This window comes from Narcine bancroftii, chromosome 1, assembly GCF_036971445.1.
Source record: "Narcine bancroftii isolate sNarBan1 chromosome 1, sNarBan1.hap1, whole genome shotgun sequence".
Taxonomy (NCBI): Eukaryota; Metazoa; Chordata; class Chondrichthyes; order Torpediniformes; family Narcinidae; genus Narcine; species Narcine bancroftii.
The window spans coordinates 385,479,414-385,499,124 of record NC_091469.1 but is presented as its reverse complement, the minus strand read 5'-3'; the positions used below and the strand labels follow the sequence as shown (position 1 = coordinate 385,499,124).

The window sequence follows — 19,711 nt, the reverse complement described above, 5'->3', positions numbered from 1 at the left end:
GGAGAATATTCTCAGCGACACTAGGTATTATTCTATTTAGTAGAATCCTAGCGAAGATTTTGCCTGCAATGGAGAGCAACGTGATTCCCCTGTAGTTTGAGCAGTCTGATTTCTCGCCTTTGTTTTTGTACAGGGTGATGATGGTGGCATCACGAAGATCCTGAGGCAGTTTACCTTGGTCCCAACAAAGCTTGAAAAACTCATGCAGTTTGGCATGCAGAGTTTTGCCGCCAGCCTTCCAGACTTCTGGGGGGATTCCATCCATACCTGCTGCTTTGCCACTTTTCAGTTGTTCGATTGCCTTATATGTCTCATCCAGGGTGGGAACCTCATCCAGCTCTAGCCTTAGGGGCTGTTGAGGGAGCTGGAGCAGGGCGGAATCTTGGACTGAGCGGTTGGTACTGAAAAGAGATTGGAAGTGTTCTGACCATCGGTTGAGGATGGAGATCTTGTCGCTGAGGAGGACTTTGCCGTCTGAGCTGCGCAGCGGGCTTTGGACTTGGGGTGAGGGGCCGTACACAGCCTTTAGAGCCTCGTAGAAACCCCTGAAGTCGCCAATGTCCGCGCTGAGCTGTGTTCGTTTGGCGAGGCTAGTCCACCACTCATTTTGGATCTCCCGGAGTTTGCGCTGAAGATGGCTGCATGCGCGACGGAAGGCTTGTTTCTTCTCTGGACAGGACGGCTTTGTAAGGTGAGCCTGGTGGGCAGCTCGCTTCTTTGCCAGCAGCTCCTGGATTTCCTGGCTGTTTTCGTCAAACCAGTCCTTGTTTTTCCTGGAGGAGAAGCCCAGTACCTCTTCAGTGGATTGCAGTATGGTAGTCTTCAACTGATCCCAGAAGGTTTCAGGGGACGGGTCCGTGAGGCGGGTTGCAACGTCGAGCTTTGCTTTGAGGTTTGCCTGGAAGTTTCCTCTCGCTTCGTCTGACTGCAGTTTTCCAACATTGAACCTCTTTCTGGGGGCTTTATTGTTCCTGGGCTTTGGCTTGAAGTGAAGGTTGAGCTTGCAGCGAACCAGCCGGTGGTCAGTGTGGCATTCCGCGCTAGGCATGACCCTGGTGTGGAGCACATCATGTTTGTCACTTTCTCGCACCAGGATGTAGTCCAGGAGGTGCCAGTGTTTGGATCGGGGATGCATCCAGGTGGTCTTAAGGCTGTCCCTCTGCTGAAAAAGGGTGTTTGTAATGACAAGCCGCTGTTCTGCGCAGAGCTCCAACAGGAGGCGCCCATTGTTGTTGCACTTGCCGACGCCATGCTTGCCCAGGATTCCTGGCCAGGTTTCTGAGTCTTTGCCGACACGAGCGTTGAAGTCGCCCAGGATGACAACCTTGTCGGCTGTAGGGGTACGTTGGATGAGGTTGCGCAGGTCGGTGTAGAACTTGTTCTTTTCTGCTGGTTCCGCCTGGAGGGTTGGAGCATAGACACTGATGAGGGTGATGTGACGCTTGTTTTGAAGTGGGAGTCGCATGGACATGATTCGGTCCGAGAGGCCTGTCGGAAGGTTTTCGAGTTTGGAGGCAATGAAGCTCTTGACCATGAAGCCTACACCAGATAGGCGTCGTTCATCCGAAGGCTTGCCAGACCAGTAGAGTGTGTAGCCCGCGCCGCGTTCTTGGAAGCTGCCTACATCTGCCAGGCGGACTTCACTGAGAGCGGCTATGTCGATGTCAAGTCTGAGGAGTTCATGTGCAATGAGGGCAGACCGACGTTCAGGTCGATGGCTGTCAGTCTTATCTAGCATGGTTCTGATGTTCCAGCATGCTAGCTTGAGTTTGTGAGCATCTTTTGAGGGGGAGGACGTGGAGGGGGAGGACGTGGAGGGGGAGGACGTGGAGGGGGAGGACGTTGAGGGGGAGGACGTGGACCTGTCCTCGGGCCTGCGCAAAGGAGCTTTTAGGTGGAGTGCAGTGCGCGCAGTACTGGCCCCACCCTTTACACCCATGGTTCGTGTGCCGTGGCCAAGCAAGCTGGGACGTGGCAGCGAGGTCCTTGGGTCGTAGGTTTTATATCGGAGTGGCCTTCTCCTATGCAGGTTTCTTACCCGGGCTGGAGGGGCCTGCCTCCCCTCCTAGGTCGGTCCATACTGCCCGGACCGGGGCCTCCGTCTGCCTCACTCGACCGAGGCCGGGGCCGCCGTCTCCCCCTTGCTCCTGCCCGTATCGGCGGCGGCCCCGATACGGGCACAGGGAGAGCAGCAGCGGCCCCGGCCCCGGTCTGGGCAAAGGGTATCAAATTTAAATCCTTCATAAATGATACTGTCACTATTGCCCTTGTTACTGTTCTGGCTGATTTATCCAATATTGGATCCAGACAGAAATTTAAATCTCCTCTGACCAGTATATTTTGTCTTCCCTCGGCTATTTTTAAAAGGATAACTTTCACCAAGACTTCATTATCATAATTTGGTGCATAGATATTCATAAAAGTCCATGTTTCTGCATAAGTTTTGCAGTGTGCCATTACAAATCTTCCTGCTTGGTCAGTGTCTCTTCTATTATTGTTGGTATATTTTTATTAATTAAAATTGCTACACCTTTTTCCTTTGAGCTAAATGAAGATGATATTACTTGCCCATCCACTCTTTTTTAATTTACCATGTTCTAATTTAGTAAGATGTGTTTCATTTAGTATATCTGCCTTTAATTTTTTTTAGGTGTGTCAGACCCACTTCCTTTTCACTGGTCTGTTTATCCCATTAGCATTAAAACTAATACATTTTAGCATTCTCTCCATAATATTTTTAAACAAATATTAACAATAAAATCTTTTCCATTGTTTAAATAATAATGATCTTTCCCATTTTAAAAAAAAACACAACATTCCTGTCCTGACTGTGACGTAAACAGGAAACACTGAAAGCCTGCAGAATCCTTTGAGGAAGAATCCCTCCCATCTTTTATAGATACTCCTCGCTGGGCACCATTCTCCCCCTTAGACTGGAGTCTCCATCCTGCTACTACTTTTCCCAAATTTTCACTCTTTATTGAGCGCTCTGAACATTTCAATAAAATTTACTTTTCCACAATAAATACAAGTCAGTTTTTTAAAAAATACATCTTTTACCTTGTCCCATTTTTAAAAAAAATTTCTTCACAGTTGTCTTTTTTGGCAACCTTAGTCTTTTCATAAAAGTCATCGGAAGTCTTTCATCTCGTTTTTAGTCTTGAAAAATCACTGATTACCTTTTGGTACTTGGACCATCAGAATCATAGGGTATATCAAGTTTTTAGAATGCAATTTTCTTTTTAATATTGCCAAACTCCTTCCTTTGCTTAATCAAGGTAGGACTAAAATCTTGAAAAATAACACTTTTTCATGGTGATTCTCAAGTGGTCCATTATTTTATTTAGAGTATTCATATGCTGCTCCCTAACTCAAAAGTCTTATCAGGACTGGTCATGATCACTGGCTCTCCTAGGTCTGAGGGTCTAGAGAGCCCTTTCAATATGTAATTTTTCTCTGAACATTTTTCTTCCAACACTTGTAGGATCCACAATTCAAAGAAGTTCACTGGATCTCTTCCCTCAATTACTTATTTCAATAATTCAAACATTTATTTCATCTGCTAAAATTCTCTGTGGTTGATCTTGTCTGTCTGACTCCTATTTCTTCACATTTTTTCCAAAGCTTTTAGCTTCTCCTTGGTTCATTCTTTCCAGTAAGTCTTCAACAATTTCTTTAACTTCAGTCATCTCTCCAATTACATTTTCAACACCTGCAAATTGATTGCTCAAGTTTTCTATTTCCTCCAGGATAATATTTAGTTCTTGTCCTGACTCTCCAGGTCTGCTGGTCCCAAGGCCTGTCTTATGCTGCTCTCTTTTAGGCTTTTGTTTGATGTTCTTGGCTGAGTAGAAACTTCCTCAATTTTTGTTCTTGGCTAACTTGGTTTCTTAGTACTTATTTTGTCCACTTTTAGTGAAAAAATTCTTCATTTTAAGATTTTTGATACTCTTCACAGAAAGCTCAATCTAAACATGTCTTAAGTTCTTCGTTTGGCCAAGCTCCAATTATATTTTACCTTGACTTGAGCATTGAGATAACTTTTTCAAAATTTTAGAATAGCTCCAATTATTTTTAACAAATTTAAAACCACTAAAAAAACTTCAATTATTATACATTACAAATATTCTTTTTCTTTGGCTTGGCTTCGCGGACGAAGATTTATGGAGGGGGTAATATATGTGGTATCTATATATACATATATAAAAATCCTTCTATTATCCCCCTCCTCTAACAAAAAGAGAGAGATTCAAGAGACCCTCAATTGAAGTACTCCATACTGTAAAACTTCTTATAATATGTGGAGACCTATTAGGAGAAAGGGAATGTTGGAGCTTCATTTAAATATTTATACAGATACACAATCCTTTATCTGGACATCCAAAATCTGGAAAGCTCCAAAATCCAGCAAGTGGGGAGAGGGACAGCAGCGTGAGTCAGGCAGGCGAGGGGGAGAGACCAGCAGCACGACTGGAAGGGGTGGGGGTGGATTCGGTAGCACAATTCTGGTGGATTTAAATCTAGCTTTCCGAAATCTGGAAAAATCTGAAATTCAGAACACACTGTTCCCCCAAAGGTTCCGGATAAAGGATTGTGTACCTGTACCAATACTCTGCAAATATGGGCTCCATATTTTACATGTTATTTATCTCATAAATTACAAGTAATTTTTTCAAGTGGTATACAACTTTGAATTTTTACACGCTATTTTTCCAGTCCCAAATCTATAATCTGACTTCCAAGTTATTGTAATACATTTTCTAGTTATTGCCAAATCAATTTTAACAAATTTCACGTCGAACCTATTCTATTTTAATTTAAGTTTAAACCCCTTAATATCACCCAATAAAAACAACATTGGGTCCTATGAGAATTTAACTCCAATTATTCTTTCTAATAAATTACCAATTTCCAACCAAAAAGATTTAATCTTAGGACACTGCCAAGTAGGAACACCTCAATCTTATTTTTCAAGGAAAGCTCATTTTTGAAATTTGTATTTTTGAATACTTTGAATTGTTAGAAATAGATTTTGGAAACTAGAGAATTAGCTAATTACTCAAGTCTCTACTTGTTGTTTTCCAGAAAACTTTGCTTCTGAGGTCAGAGCTGGTATTATCCAACCATCGCAAAAGATGCAAAGAAATAGTGGGAATTGTGTCTGATTAAATTATTTTCTCCTAGTTGAAGTTTAAAAGTGAGAATTGAGCACCAAGCAATCAATTTTCAAGATTTTCATTTGTCAAACTGAGTTGCCAGACCAATCAGTGGCTTTGTTCTCTGTAACCTCTCTGTAGAGCCACCCTCTTCAATTTAAATGTGAAGGGTTGAAAATAAAATGAATAAAAATATATGATGGTATTTACCATATTCTAAAATGTAACTATTGACAATCAAAATAATTAAATATTTGGGTTACTGATTTGATTGAGGATAACATTTCCATATTTAAAATGTACTTTGAGTACCCAAAAATGCTATAACCTATGGAGGTACAAATCAAGAGTTAGTCACTAAGATTTGATAGCTTTTTCCAATTGATGTAAATCTCTTGCTAAGACAGAAATTTCAAAATTGCTGATTGTGAATATCTGTAAGTATATTATGTACAACTCTGCTTGGGGTAAAGTGGGTGGGGGTGGTTGAGATGCAAAGGTTATCTGTTTCACAAGTGATGATTCAATTACTTTTAATTTTAGGTTGTATAAAAATGTCAAATCTCATCAATTTTGTTTAACTGTTGTAGACATCAGTCAAATAATTTAATATTGTATTGGTATTGAGGCCCAATTACAGCTTGCTAAAAATATGTAATACAATTTATCACAAGGGTAATAAACTTTCTAAGTATAAATCTTCAGTCACTGGAAAAAAGTTAATCAGATTTAATATTTTTAAAATATCTATAAATATTTATGGAAAATGTATTAATCCCTTCTAAAGCTGTGCAAGGATGAAAGATATTGGAGAAGATTCCATATATTGAAAATTTGCTAGTGGCATCTAAGGTATATGAAGAGTAGCAAAATTATTGCATTATTAGTAAGATTTTTAATTCAAGGCAGTGTTGTTCAAGGCCAGAAAATAATGATTAGGTGAAGGTTCTATTATTGTCAAGTAATACTATATTTAGAATGTATTTAGAATTTAGAATGAAATTCTTTAACTTTTGTCAACTGTAAGGCAGACAGAGAGTCACCCGTCAGAAACCTACAGCATCTGTGGTGTTCCTAGATGGTCTCCCCTCCAAGTACTTACCAGTCCTGAGTCTGATTAGTTTTGGAGATCAGACAATCTCAAGCTATTACATGCCATCTCGTTTAATTTTTCTAAAAACTTTAATCGGTTTGCCAAAAACATGTAAACAATGTGACTACCATTCAATAAAATCATTTTAAACTTGATCCTGAGTATCAAGTTTAGTGAATATATGAATATTCGACTTATTTCTCTGTGCGCTTGATGGATAAAAGTAGTAATTCAAGATTATGAACTTCAAAGACATGTAAATGTTTGGAAAGTTGACACTCGTTTATGCGTTTTTAATTTCTAGTTTGATTCAGCAAGAGCCTCCTTTTTTTTTAATGTTAACCATTATTAAATCATTTAGGTACAATAAACTTCCTGCATGCTGACTGCGACAAGTTTCGTCATCCTCTCCTGCATATACACAAGACCCCAGAAGACTGCCCTGTTATTGCCATTGACAGTTTTAGGCATATGTACGTCTTTCCAGATTATAAAGACATCGAGTAAGTATAACGTTTCCATAAGTTTATATTCTGGAATTGTTGAAAAATATTCACTTGTTTCTCAATCCTGAAGCCATTCTTACCCCTCTCCCCTATCATTTTTCAGCTTCTTTCTCTTCTACCCTCCCACCCACCTGTAAATACCTACTACTTCTTGCCTGTTGCCCTGGCCTCCTTCCATTTCCTCTTTATTCAGGTATTTGCCTTTTTTCCCCGATTCCTGACAAAGGGTTCAGGTCTGAAACATTGGTTGCCCTTGACTTCCTCTGGATATGCATGGACTGCTGAGTTTCTCCAGCACTTTTGTGCATTGAGAATCATTTCTCTATATTATATTTTTTGCAATCTCTGTTATTGTAAGCATGTCAAAAGCCACCATCACAATCCTCTCTTCCTGTGTCACAGCTTTCATGGAACTATGTACCAATGATGGTAGTTTCTCTCTCTTCTACAATGCCGTCCAGTGCTCTACCATTGACTGTTCTTCCTGCCCTGGTTTAACTTACCAGGTTGTTCTTGTCAGTTAATACCTCCTGTCATGGATCAACTTTTCCAATTCCTCCAAACCAGCCAGATGTTTGGGTCCCTGTGACGTGGGTAGGAAGGGTGATGATGTCCTACAAAAAGATTCCAGGGAAGTTAGGTGTGAAGTTGGATAGGACCTCCAGAATTTTGCTCTCAGGATTGCTACCTGTCCCACATGCCTCTGAGGTTATAAATAGTAGGATGATGCAGGTTAACACATCGCGAAAGAGGTGGTGCAGGAGGGAAGGCTTCAGATTTCTGGATCATTGGAGAGAAGGTGGGACCAGTACCAGCAGGACAGTTTAAATATGAACTGGAGTGGGACGAATATGCTTGCAGGAAAGTTTCTCCGTGCTGCTCCGGGGGTTAAAACTAGATTTGCAGAGGGATGGGAATCACTGTGTCAGAGCAGATAGAGGAGTAGAGAAGGGAAAAAATTATCCATGGATGTCAAGATAATCTAAATTGGAGAAGGATCAATTTTGAAGAAATGAGAAGGGAACTAAAAAGCGTGGATTGGGCTAGGTTGTTTTCTTGCAAGGATGTACCTTTATGGGTGAAATTTTAATGGCACAGAATTTGTATGTTCCTGCCAGGATTAAAGGCAAAGTTGGTTTGAGGAATATTGGGGTCTAGTTAAGAAGCAAGAGGTGTATAGCAGATATAGACAACAAGGAACAAGTGCAGGTAAAAAATGAGAGAAATCAGGAGAGCTAAAAGAAAGCCCTGAAGTTGCTTTGGCAGATAATGATGGGGGGGGCGGGGGGGGGGGGGTGGAATCCTAAGTGGGTCCAAAGGTGTATTCAGAGCAAAAGGATAAAGGATAAAATTGGTCCTCTTGAAGATCAGAGTTGTCAGCTATAAATGGAGCCAGAAAAGATGGAGATCTTGAATGGATTTTGCATCTGTATTTACTCAGGAAACTGGTACAGTCTATGTTCAAAGTTCAGCTTTATTGTCAGAGTTCATACATGATATCATTTCCTGTGGGCCAAGCAGAATTTCAACTTGCTGGTAGTGCAAAAAAAGATTGTACTCAAGAAGCATACCCAAGAGAGAAATGTCAGCAAGAAGGATGTGCAAAGTTAGAACATTGAAATGAGTCTGAGTTGTTTTGGAGTTTGATGGTGAAAGGGTAGCAACTGTTCCTGAACCTGGTTGTACAAATCTTGTGGTACTTGTATCTCTTTCCTAATGGCAAAAGTGAGAATGGCATGTCCTTGGTGGTGTGGATCCTTGATTGCTGCTGCTCTCCGGTGGTAGCATTCCATGTCAATTTTTCTAGATGATGGGAAGTTTTGCCTGTGATGCACTGGGCTGTATCCACTACCTTTCGTAGGGGGTTTCCACTCAGGTATTGGTATCCCTATACCAGGCTGTGGTGCAGCTGCTCAGCCCAGTTTCCACCACATATCTGCAGGTTTTTGATATCATACCAAAACTCCGCAAATTCCTGAGACAGTAGAAGGTCCTGACACGCCCCCTTTTATACAACCCATTACCGTAGTATTGTCAGCAAATTTGCAGATGGGGTTATTGTTTTACCAAGCCACACAGTCATGTGTGTGAAGTGAGTGGGGGGTGGGAATAAGAACACAGTCCTGTGGTTGTCTGGTACTGATGGAGATTTTCTTGCCAATTCTCACTAATTGTGGTCTTGAGGTGAGGAAATCCAGAATCCAATTGCACAGTAGGATATCAAAGGCCAGTTCTTGGGTTTCCTGATCAGTTTTTAGGGGATGATGGTGTTCAATGCCAAACTGTGGTTGATTTAAAGAGCATCCTGATGTATGCGTCTTTGCTGTCCAGGTGTTCAGGGCTTTGTGTAGAGCCAGTGAGATAGCATCTGCCATAGACCTGTTGCTGTGGTAGGCAAATTGAAAGGATTCCTATCACCACTCAGATAGGAGCTGATATGCTTCAATACCAGCAACTTAAAATACCTCACTGATGTGAGTACCACTGTTTGTACTCATTATGGTGCTTAGTATTAACTTTTTGGGCACAAGTACGATGAGGCCTGTTTGAAACAGGTAAGTACCACTCCCTGAAGGTGAGAGATGTTGAAGATATCCGTGAATACTTTGGCAAGTTGGTCAGCACAGGATTTTCAATACTCGGCTGGATACTCTGACTGGACCGGATGCTCTTCTTGGATTAACTGTCCTGAAGACAGCATGTCCTCCTTGTATATTAACAGTAGAGGATCATCAGGGGATCTGATATATAAATGTTCCAACCTCGATATCACACCTAAAACACAAGTCCGGAATTTCAGATTATAAACCATGTAATTTTTGCTGTGTAAGGTATAATTGGTGCAGAAAATTGTATTGTAGCAATCTATATCTGACATTAATAAATGATGTCGTTATTATCAGAGCACAATTTTGACCAATATTGTTCTTGAAACAGCAAATCACTTGTATCAATGTTTAAACAACAACAAACAAGGGAAGGCTTTTTAAAGCATTAAAATAATCTTTAATTCTTGCTTTTAAAAAAAATATTGCTGGCCACAACGCTGCCACCAATCACTGAGACGACCCCGCCTCTGATCCCTGGGGAGGCTTCCCTGGCCAATGGAACACTCACAGGCAAGTCAGCAGGCTCCTGTCTCCAGAACTCCCAATGCCCAGGTCCCAACTCCAAATCCTCCCCTAGTCCTCCTGTACACATGCACTGGGAGTCCGGTGTGCATGTACAATAGTAGGCAGAGGACAGGGTTTGGAATCTGCTTTGGGATCTCTGGTGTGCTGGGGAGGGGAGGGAAAGCCACTGAGCCCAAGGTCCCTTGCTGGGACAAAGGATTCTTCCAACCACTTGTGGCTGGGAGACAGTGGCATGTAGTTTGAGAGGGAGAGTTGGAGAGAAAAGTCAATATGAGAAGGTAAAGAAGAAATGGGAGGGAGTTGCCTGAAACAAGGACAATGAGCTGTGAAGTCATTTAAGTTCCAAAAAACTTTGGATAAATGAGGATTTCTGATTTGTTTCTGATATCAGAGAATATCCTATTTTGGATAATCGGAGTTGACTGTAATTGTTATTAACTTTGCAAGCTATGGTTGTACAATTTTTATTCAATGACAGCATTCCATCATTTGAAAGATTAATTTGCATGTCCTTGATATACAGTGCCCATATACAGTCCTTGATATACATGTCCTTGATATACAGTCCTTGATATACAGTGCCCATATACAGACCTTGATATATATGTCCTTGATATACAGTGCCCATATACAGTCCTTGATATACAGTGCCCATATACAGTCATTGATATACAGTGCCCATATACATGTCCTTGATATACAGTGCCCATATACATGTCCTTGATATACAGTGCGCATATACATGTTCTATATATACAGTGCCCATATACAGTCCTTGATATACATGTCCTTGATATACAGTGCGCATATACATGTTCTATATATACAGTGCCCATATACAGTCCTTGATATACATGTCCTTGATATACAGTGCCCATATACATGTCCTTGATATACAGTGCCCATATACAGTCCTTGATATACATGTCCTTGATATATAGTGCCCATATACATGTCCTTGATGTACAGTGCCCATATACAGTCCTTGATATACATGTCCTTGATATACAGTGCCCATATACATGTCCTTGATATACAGTGCCCATATACATGTTCTTGATATAGTGCCCATATACAGACCTTGATATATATGTCCTTGATATACAGTGCCCATATACAGTCCTTGATATACATGTCCTTGATATACAGTGCCCATATACATGTCCTTGATATACAGTGCCCATACTTGATATGAATTTGAGGATGTACCAATAAATTTACTGCAAATAGATGCATAATTTCTAAAAATCAGTGTCTAAAACTTGAAGTTTAGATCATCCATAAATTCCTAGTAGTAGCTTATCAAGTGGCCCAATGTGCAAGATGTGCTCAGGAGAGCAACTAATCAGTCCCTGTGATTGTAACAAATTTGATATTTTATGGTTAAAATTGATTGCTGCATTTTGGCACTTTGCAGAGGTGTCAACAGATGATCTAAGTAGATGAAATTTAAATTGATCTCCATTCAGCATTTATCCCTGGTATGAATGCAATTACTCCCCACTAGAGAACTTTTTGAAAGCCTTCCATCAATACCAGCTACCTGGCTGGTCTTGTATTTGTAAACTCAGTGTTTGACACCTGCTGTTAGACAGAAGAGCTGTTCCAGGTGTGATGCACTGTGGGAGTTATTTCAGGTCAGCAATAGCCTGTCATTGTGGAGAATCCTCTGAAGAGGGCCGCCTAAAATCCTAGGATCTACTGCAGAGAACAAATTGCTGCTCTATCTTGTAAATCCTTTTTAAGCAGGGTCTGACAAACAAAAATAATCAATTGGAGATGACTTTTAAATAGCTTGTTTTTATTTCTCCTTTCGTGACCCAGATATTTGACTGCCTTTATTTTAATTTCAGTATACCAGGTGCACTGAAGCAGTTTGTATTGGATCTACACTCTGGCAAATTACACAGGGAATTCCACCACGGCCCTGACCCCACTGATGTAGCTCCTGGGCAGGTAAGGAACTAGTCTTCTTTGTACGATGTATATACTCAAATTGAGATGGCAGTGTTAATGGTGTTAAATATTTAATGTTACAAATTTTATCTTTCAATTTCTGAATTCCACTGAATGCTAATGTCTACTGTGGTTGCGCGTCAAGCATTCTTGTTGTTTTCTTACCAAAATATTTTGTACTAAAGATTTACTACCTGAGATACTAACTGATTAAGTAAACAGTTATGAAGACATTTTCAAGATTGACATTCTAATAAATGTATATAATAATGAAGGCAGTACTGACCTTCAGGGCTGTGTTCATGGGCCACAGCTAGTCCACAGAATGTTTTTCAGCCTCCAGTTGTTGCATTTTGTTCATAATGTGAACAAGGAATGACTGCAATCACACCTAGCATAATTTTAGAAAGCCACTGAAAAATGTGTTCATCCCAGCGATGCCCTTGAAAATTGTGCAATTTGCAGCAAAGCAATGAAACAAAACCTGTTTAGATACAGTTCAATAACATAGGTAGAAGCATTAATTTTCCATGTACTTAATCCCTCAAAGATTTCTATATGCTTTAGTAATTTTATTTTTAAGCTTATTTAAGTATTCGTGCTAGCTGCTTAAAGAGTAAAAAGATTTTGTGGTTTTACAAGTGTACACAAACTTAAGATGCCAAATAGTGCCCTGTTCCCACAATGTGGGATTTTTATCATAATCCTTGAGCCCACTCATAAAACACTGCCATGAAACACTAGTAGCACAGTTACTGTAAAAATATTGTTTAGTACTAGGAACCACAGAGATCAATGTTGATTAGGACAGCAAATAGACAAAGTAGGCCATGTTTCAAATAATCCCCCTGCACTTGTCATCCCATCTCACCCTTGTTAACTAATGCTGAAGGTATAGAGAGCAACAAAGGTTTCACATGCCACAGAAAATTGTAATGTGCAGTTTGCAGATATAAGATTCAAATTATGAATTGTATGTTTAATTACCTGAAAGAATCAATTTCAAATGAAATAAAGTAGAAAATAAGTTGTATCTTCCTGGAGAAGAAGGAAAAACTGTGTCACTTTGCAATTAAGAATTATGGTTTTGCTGCAGTGTTTTTTTACCTCTGCCACTAAATGTAAAGAAACACTTTCTTCATTAGAATCTGCAGAACAACAAACGAGATTACTCATGTATTTTAAGTTGGGTTTCACAGAAATTGGAGAATGTTCATTATTTTCTAACTTGTGGGGAATATATTTGTGTGAAAAGCTGTTGATCCCATCTTAATTATTTAATAAAGAATAAATGTAATTCAAAATTGGAGGAATCAGCAGGGAGTTTTTACAGAAAGAATTACAGTAACAATACTAACTTAAGTACCAGTATACTTTGCCCAGGATTGTTTGATTGTAGATCAGTGAATATTTTAAAATCATTAGAATGATCAGAAATCCAAATTGTTTCCAGGTTGATAAAAGGCTTGAAAATTGATCAAGGTGTCAAATATAAAAATACCAGTCATTATTCAATACACTTTAACTAAAAATAACTATTAGCTTTTTGATTGGTAACAACTTGAATAATAAAATGTATTAAATGCTAATATTTGTCTCCACATGAAAGTAAAATATCTATATCTTGTCAAAAAAAACGATGTAAATGGCCCTTGGAAGTAATTCCTATGATCTATCTCCACACTGCAAAAAAAGTCATAACTTTCCACATTGCTATCGATTGAGCAATACCCATTTATCCTAAACTTTTGTTTGCCAACCAGTTCTGTTTTTGAAGCAGTTTAACAAGGGAAATGATTATTCAGCTTATTTATTTGAAGTTTATTCTTAATCCTATAGCCTTTTATCCCTTCAAACCTTGATATTGATCTTAAAATCAGTTTATTTTATAAATGTGAAACCTGTGAAGAGACCAATTCACCCTTCATTTAACAATGCCTATCCTCAATTATGCACTTTTAAAGGTTCATTAACTTTGGTTATAGATATTTTGTGTACTCGTCTAAATTTTTTCTATTCATATTCACATCTTTTTATTCTAATCTACTGTAGCCAAGTGAAGAAGTTGCGAGCAGCCCCCCAGAAAGCTCTTTCCAGAAATTGGCTCCAAGTGAACACAGGTATACTATTCTCAAGAGAGAGAGAGACGAATTATAGATCAATGAAGGAACTGTACAAGACCCGAAATCAAAGAGCTTTGCCTGATATGGCAGAAATACTAAGCCTATATTTTCATAAGTCTGTGTGTACAGTTTTTATTTTGGATAAAACTGAAAACAAATGTACGACAAATTGTGGATGTTTTGTTTTCCTTGCTTCCCTGGCTTGTGAATATGTTGATGTACTGTGGTTATTAATTGTAGTAAAATTTAAAACTTAAATGTACAAATGCCAGAAAACACTGATCAGTTGGAGATCCTAACTTTTTCTAATAAAAGGCCATATTCTGTTAGTGTGAATTTGCCAGGAGCAATTTTGCAACATACTTGCAATGCCCCATTACGAGGGAATAATTTTTGTTCCCACATGTTGTTGATTTGTTTTCTTTAAATGAAGAGCAAGTGTTCTTGCAATATGGGAGTGACTTGAAGTGTTGCTGTTTGTCCTTTACTGAAAGAATGTGTTCATCTCTAGTTAGAGGAAAAGAAATAAAATAAGTGGCCTATCATGATGGGTTGAGAGATTTTGTTCAAGCAATGATCATACACTTTTCATTCAAATCACTTGTTGGAGAGTAAATGTTTATTATTAATGCACTTAAATATACAAAATTGACATTCAATCATTGAACATTAATAAAGTGTTCAAAACAGCTGATCTTTGATTAAGCTGATCTTTTCAATAAGATTGCTGGATAATATTGTTGATAGCTTGCATGTTTTGTTTCTAAAAATATATATATATGTATATAATTTGTTCAATTTTTGTGTAAGGGCCAGTGCCTTGGTCAATTTAGTTAGATTTTTTCCGGTCAGAGTCCTCTTTTTCTGGGCAGCTGGAAGAAAGTGAAAGTTCTTCATCTATCTTCTGCTGGTGTTTCTTCAGTAGCATTCTCCCACCTGTGAAGCCCAGTATTCCTCCTCCAATTGCAGCTGCAGCCCCTGCCACTTTGAAGCCTGCCAGGAGGCCAATAGGCCCTCCAATCACACCACCAATGAGAGCACCTGCCACAGGCAACATCGCAAGTTTATATTTAGCGGCCTGAAAAATCAATGAAAAACAGATTTAACAAAGACACAAACTAGATTGTCAGTTACTGTGTGATTTCTTGCGGTCTTAAGAGCTGGTCCCAATCCATCAGTGTGAAGTCTTTCTTTAGTGCAGCTGTTCCATGGATGATTACTATGTACAGAGTAGTGTTAGTCGGTTTCACTGCACGAGACCATCACAATACAGATTGATTTTTTTTTGACAAGCAGTGTGTCACTTCTCCCTTATTTTCTTAATTGCTATTTCCCTCAACATTAGAGAGCTCCGATCAATCAGTTGGGTTAATTTAGAATATTGCTGGCAGGCACTGTGCCATTGATTACACAGCAGGCATAGATCCCTACCTTGCCCAGGTTCTTGGTTCCCTCTTCAACATTCTCAGCAGCAGTACTGACATGGTCTTCAATGCTGTCAATCTTCTCCTTTTGAGTCTAGATTCAAAGGAATTACACAAGATTTCCAGCTGGGAAGCAGCAGTCAACCAATTCACACAATTACAATTCCTATGGTCAGATATTGTTGAATCTTTTATCTCTCGTCAATACATCTACAGTTCCTCCTCTGCTACTTTCAGTGGTCCACAATTTGCTAAATGTTTAAATATTTGCCAACAACTCGAAGGATTTTCAAATGATTAGATTATTCACAAACAATGCTTGGCTATTACAATTCATCATTTGTATTGTTACATCAATTAGTTGTACTCTCATTCCACAAAAGAGTTTCTGATATCAGCTGTGCCTTCACAGAGGCAAGGAAGTTGAAGTCCAGGCTCCCTGCTGCACTTGAAGTTGAAGGGCTCTGAAGGGGTGGTAAAAGCTGTCAACCACTTGAGAAGTAAATTTCAATATTTAAATTGTCAAATTAGATCAAAATGCATTTCTGGTAAAGCATAGATTTGGCATTATAAATGGTTGCAAATGGCCATTCAAACTTCCTGCTGTACTCTACCATAGTTATATGTTGAGTTGAGTAGGGAAGGGAAGGAGGGTAGCAGCAATTAAAGCCACTGCAGGCAGCTTGTAGATTGTTGTGACGAAGCTAAATTCTTGATCTTCATTACAAAAAGGAATTATTTTATTACAAATAATAGATACTCTTCTCTCTGGCTGCATACTAACTCAATTTAGGAATGTATTGAAACTGGTATCTGTAATTCTTTGCTCTTTGACTTCAGTTGCTAGTTTCAAGAAGCCAGTCAACAATCTACCTCCAATGCTGCTCACAACTCTTTCATATTGGGCAGTTCTTTAATTAAAATACAAGCTTTGGACCAATTTTTCGTAACCGTATAAATATTTTGATTAAACATATTTGGTTAACTTTTCATTTTGACAGGTTGCATTTTTAAGTAATTCAGTATTCGCCAAGATCAATCCATCTTGATTTTTTTTGTAGTTTGCTACTGCATTGAATTTCTAATTGATGAAATTCAGTAATTGTATAGTAATTGCAGAAGTTATGAAATATCTTAGTTGCAGATCCTTCATGACTAGCATGAGTACGTCCGTAAATTATTTAAGCACAAGGTTATATGGTTGGTGTAACGGTTAGCATAATGCTGTCATAGCGTCAACGAAGTTCGAATCCTCTGCTATCTGTAAAGAGTTTATACATTCTCCGTGTTTGTGGTTTTTCCCTGGGGGCTCTAGTTTCCTCCTGCCCTTCAATCCAGGGGTTGTAAGCCTATGGATGCAAATTGGATGGTATGGGCTCGTGGGATGAAAGGGCCCATTACTGTGCTGTATGTCTAAATTTAAAAAGTTACTAAAAGGAAGGTGCAACAGGATATTTTTTAAAACATGAAATGCATCTTGAAACACTGCATAAATGTTTCTTCAGTTGATCTCGAAAACTGACAAAGGGGGAAGTTTTCACAAGATTTCTCGTCTAATGTATTTATGCTTGTTAGGTGAACATTACCTAACCCAACAATTACCTGAAAGAATCAATTGCCTCTGATCAACCATGTTTACTTGGATGCTACCACATTGGCAGCTGTTCACCATTAAACTAAGTCAAGTTTATTGTAAATTTTCAAGAGGTATTGCAGTAAATCAGAATAGCACAGTTTGGGCCAAGATGTGCTGACCGATATAAACTACATCAATCTAACCTTTCCCAACCCCTCCATTTTTCTTGCATCCATATGTCTATCTCATTCTTCTGAATGTCTGCATTTTACCAGCCTTCATCTCCACACATCTTAAACTGCTGTCCTCTGGTATTGCTGCCCGAGGGAAAAGTACCTCTCATAATCTTGTACACCTCCAAGTCACCTCTCATTCTCTATTGATCCAAACAGAAAAGTAATCTTTCAATCAACCTTTATTAGGACATGTTTTCCAATCCAGGCAACATCTTTGCACCCTCTAGTGATTTTCAAACTTTTTCTTTCCATCACATACCATCTTAAGTAATCCTATGCTATAGGTGCTCTGTGATTATTAAGGGATTACTTAAAGGTTTATGTGGGGGGGGGGGGGGGGGTGGTTGCGAACCACTGTTCAAGATCAAATTGTTACTGAAATATTTTGCTTGGCCCATTTCCTTTGGAGTTAGGAAAACATGCACATAAAGAGTCAATTAGATATCATTAAAATGGTAGTTTCAAACTTTTTCTTTTCACTCACAGAGCACCTATAGTATAGGGATTACCTGAAGTGGTATGTGAGTGGAAAGTAAAAGTTTGAAAATCACTGCTCTAAAGCTTCAACATCTTTTCTCTAATGAGGCAACCAGAACTAACACATTACTCTGACTGTGGTCTAACCAAAGTTTTGAAGAGCTGCAACATTACCTAACAGCTCTTGAATTCAATCCCCTGACTAATGAAGGCCAGCACACCACATGCCTCCTTAACCAGCCTATCAATTTGAGGAATCTATGAACTTGGAACCCATTATTCTTGCACACTGCAAAGAATCTGAAATTAACTATGTATTCCTCCTTCAAATTTGGCCTTCCAGTGCATAGCTTCAAGAGACTGAACTCTTCTCTGCATACTGTCTATATCCTACTGTAAACAAAGATGAACTTCTCCACTATCCATATCTGCATTGACACTGATCCACCCCTGCAATTCTGTCATTTATGCATTAAAAAAAATCACTAAGAGCTGGGGTTTCAGAATTTTTTTTCGGCATTTTTCAATCTTGGGGCATTAGCAAACAGATGATATTAAGAACAAATGGAGGTGGGCCATTTTTAGGAAACTGCTTAAAGAAGCCCTCAATGGCCAACTGAAACTAAAAGAAATTTGGGGACACTGAGGAGGGCTTCATTGTAGGAAATTGGAAACACACTGAAAGATTTAGAAGCAAGAATGAGTATTGAGCTATTTACTTTTGATGTAAGATTTTGGGAAACCAAGTAATAACTCAAAACAAGTTTTCATGAAACAATCTGCCCTTGACTACAATATTGTGGCAAGCAAAAGGGATTTTCTAATCTCTTGAATTAAACCATGAGGCTCTCTATCCACTAAAATGCTAATTAATTCAATGTTATTGGTTGCATAACACTGATTTAATCTTTCATTTACAAAAATAACTTGATGTTATCTAACTTTTCTACAAATATAAAGGCCATTATGATGGAGACTCACCTCAGGCCATCATGCAAACCAATCTCCTTCCATTGATTCCATCTATACTTGTACTGCCTCAGGAAAGCTAACAATATATTAAAGAACCCATTCTACCTCACCCACACACTCCTAGATCTAAGATGCATAAGCTTGAAAATACAAAACCGCAAATCCAAAGTCAGTTTCTTTTCTGCTGTTATCAGACACTTAAATTATGCAGGGGTGAAATCTTTTACCGATGAGCATCCCATTGAACAATACTTTTCTCTATCTACTGTACTTTGTCCGGGTAACACTATACATTGGACCTTTAGACTTACTGCTGCATTATACGATATTATTATTGCACTTTTTTTTAACCTGAGTATGGAATGAATTGGCTGGAGAGCAAGTAGAATAAAGCTTTTCTCTATATTAATAGCAGTAAACAATTCAATTGAATGGCACTATGTGTACACTAGTGACGAACATTTGAAAAGTATGTTTTTTGAATTGACTTCATGATAAACAGTTTTTAATATATTCTTCTAATATTATACATCTTAGTATTACCATCCTGGAAAAAAATGATACTTATCAATAATTACTGACTCCTCACCATTGCTACTAGGTACTTTAACACGGCCATAATAAGTGAAAATCAGAGCAAATGGTTTAGTGCATAGTGTCACTGCCCTTTCCTAATTAAAACATTTTACATTTAACCCTGCTTTGTTCTGCAATTATGAGCCGCTGCCTTTTTCCCAAACATTCTTCTACAAAAGCATATTCTGGAAATGAATTTTTTCTTGGGTCTCATTTTTCAAAAAAATGTCAATAAAATTATGAAGAGTTCATTTTAGGGACTTCCAATGAAGCGCCTGCTTCAAATGATCACAATTTACATGGCATGAGTTGCATATTTAAAGTTGTAAATACCAAATAATTGCAAGATCAATACTCACATGAAGTAGCTGGGAAAATTCAGTGACCAAGTTATTAAGATCAATTAAATTCTGCAAAATAATTAAATTATCATTACTATTATTCAATTGAATGAGAATTTCAAAATCTCTAATATCCTGTAT

At 38.7% G+C, this 19,711-nt stretch overlaps 2 protein-coding genes across 11 annotated transcripts in view; one reads left to right on the top strand and one right to left on the bottom strand.

The window, feature by feature from the left end:
• The window catches only part of erp44 (endoplasmic reticulum protein 44), a 123,949-nt gene extending 109,436 nt beyond the window's left edge, over window positions 1-14,513 (top strand). For all 3 annotated transcript variants that reach the window (XM_069913565.1, XM_069913566.1, XM_069913567.1), the window contains 3 exons: window positions 6,611-6,752; window positions 11,743-11,845; window positions 13,898-14,513. In XM_069913565.1, the coding sequence (XP_069769666.1) occupies window positions 6,611-6,752; window positions 11,743-11,845; window positions 13,898-14,002 (350 nt within the window). In that variant the 3' untranslated portion in view covers window positions 14,003-14,513. The remainder of the gene's footprint in view (window positions 1-6,610; window positions 6,753-11,742; window positions 11,846-13,897) is intronic.
• A 56-nt stretch (window positions 14,514-14,569) lies between these two features.
• stx17 (syntaxin 17) overlaps window positions 14,570-19,711 on the bottom strand; it is a 159,125-nt gene continuing 153,983 nt past the window's right edge. For all 8 annotated transcript variants that reach the window (XM_069913573.1, XM_069913574.1, XM_069913568.1 and 5 more), the window contains 3 exons: window positions 19,589-19,639; window positions 15,400-15,486; window positions 14,570-15,046 (listed from right to left, as the gene is read on the bottom strand). In XM_069913573.1, coding sequence (XP_069769674.1) covers window positions 14,798-15,046; window positions 15,400-15,486; window positions 19,589-19,639 — 387 coding nt within the window. In that variant the 3' untranslated portion in view covers window positions 14,570-14,797. The remainder of the gene's footprint in view (window positions 15,047-15,399; window positions 15,487-19,588; window positions 19,640-19,711) is intronic.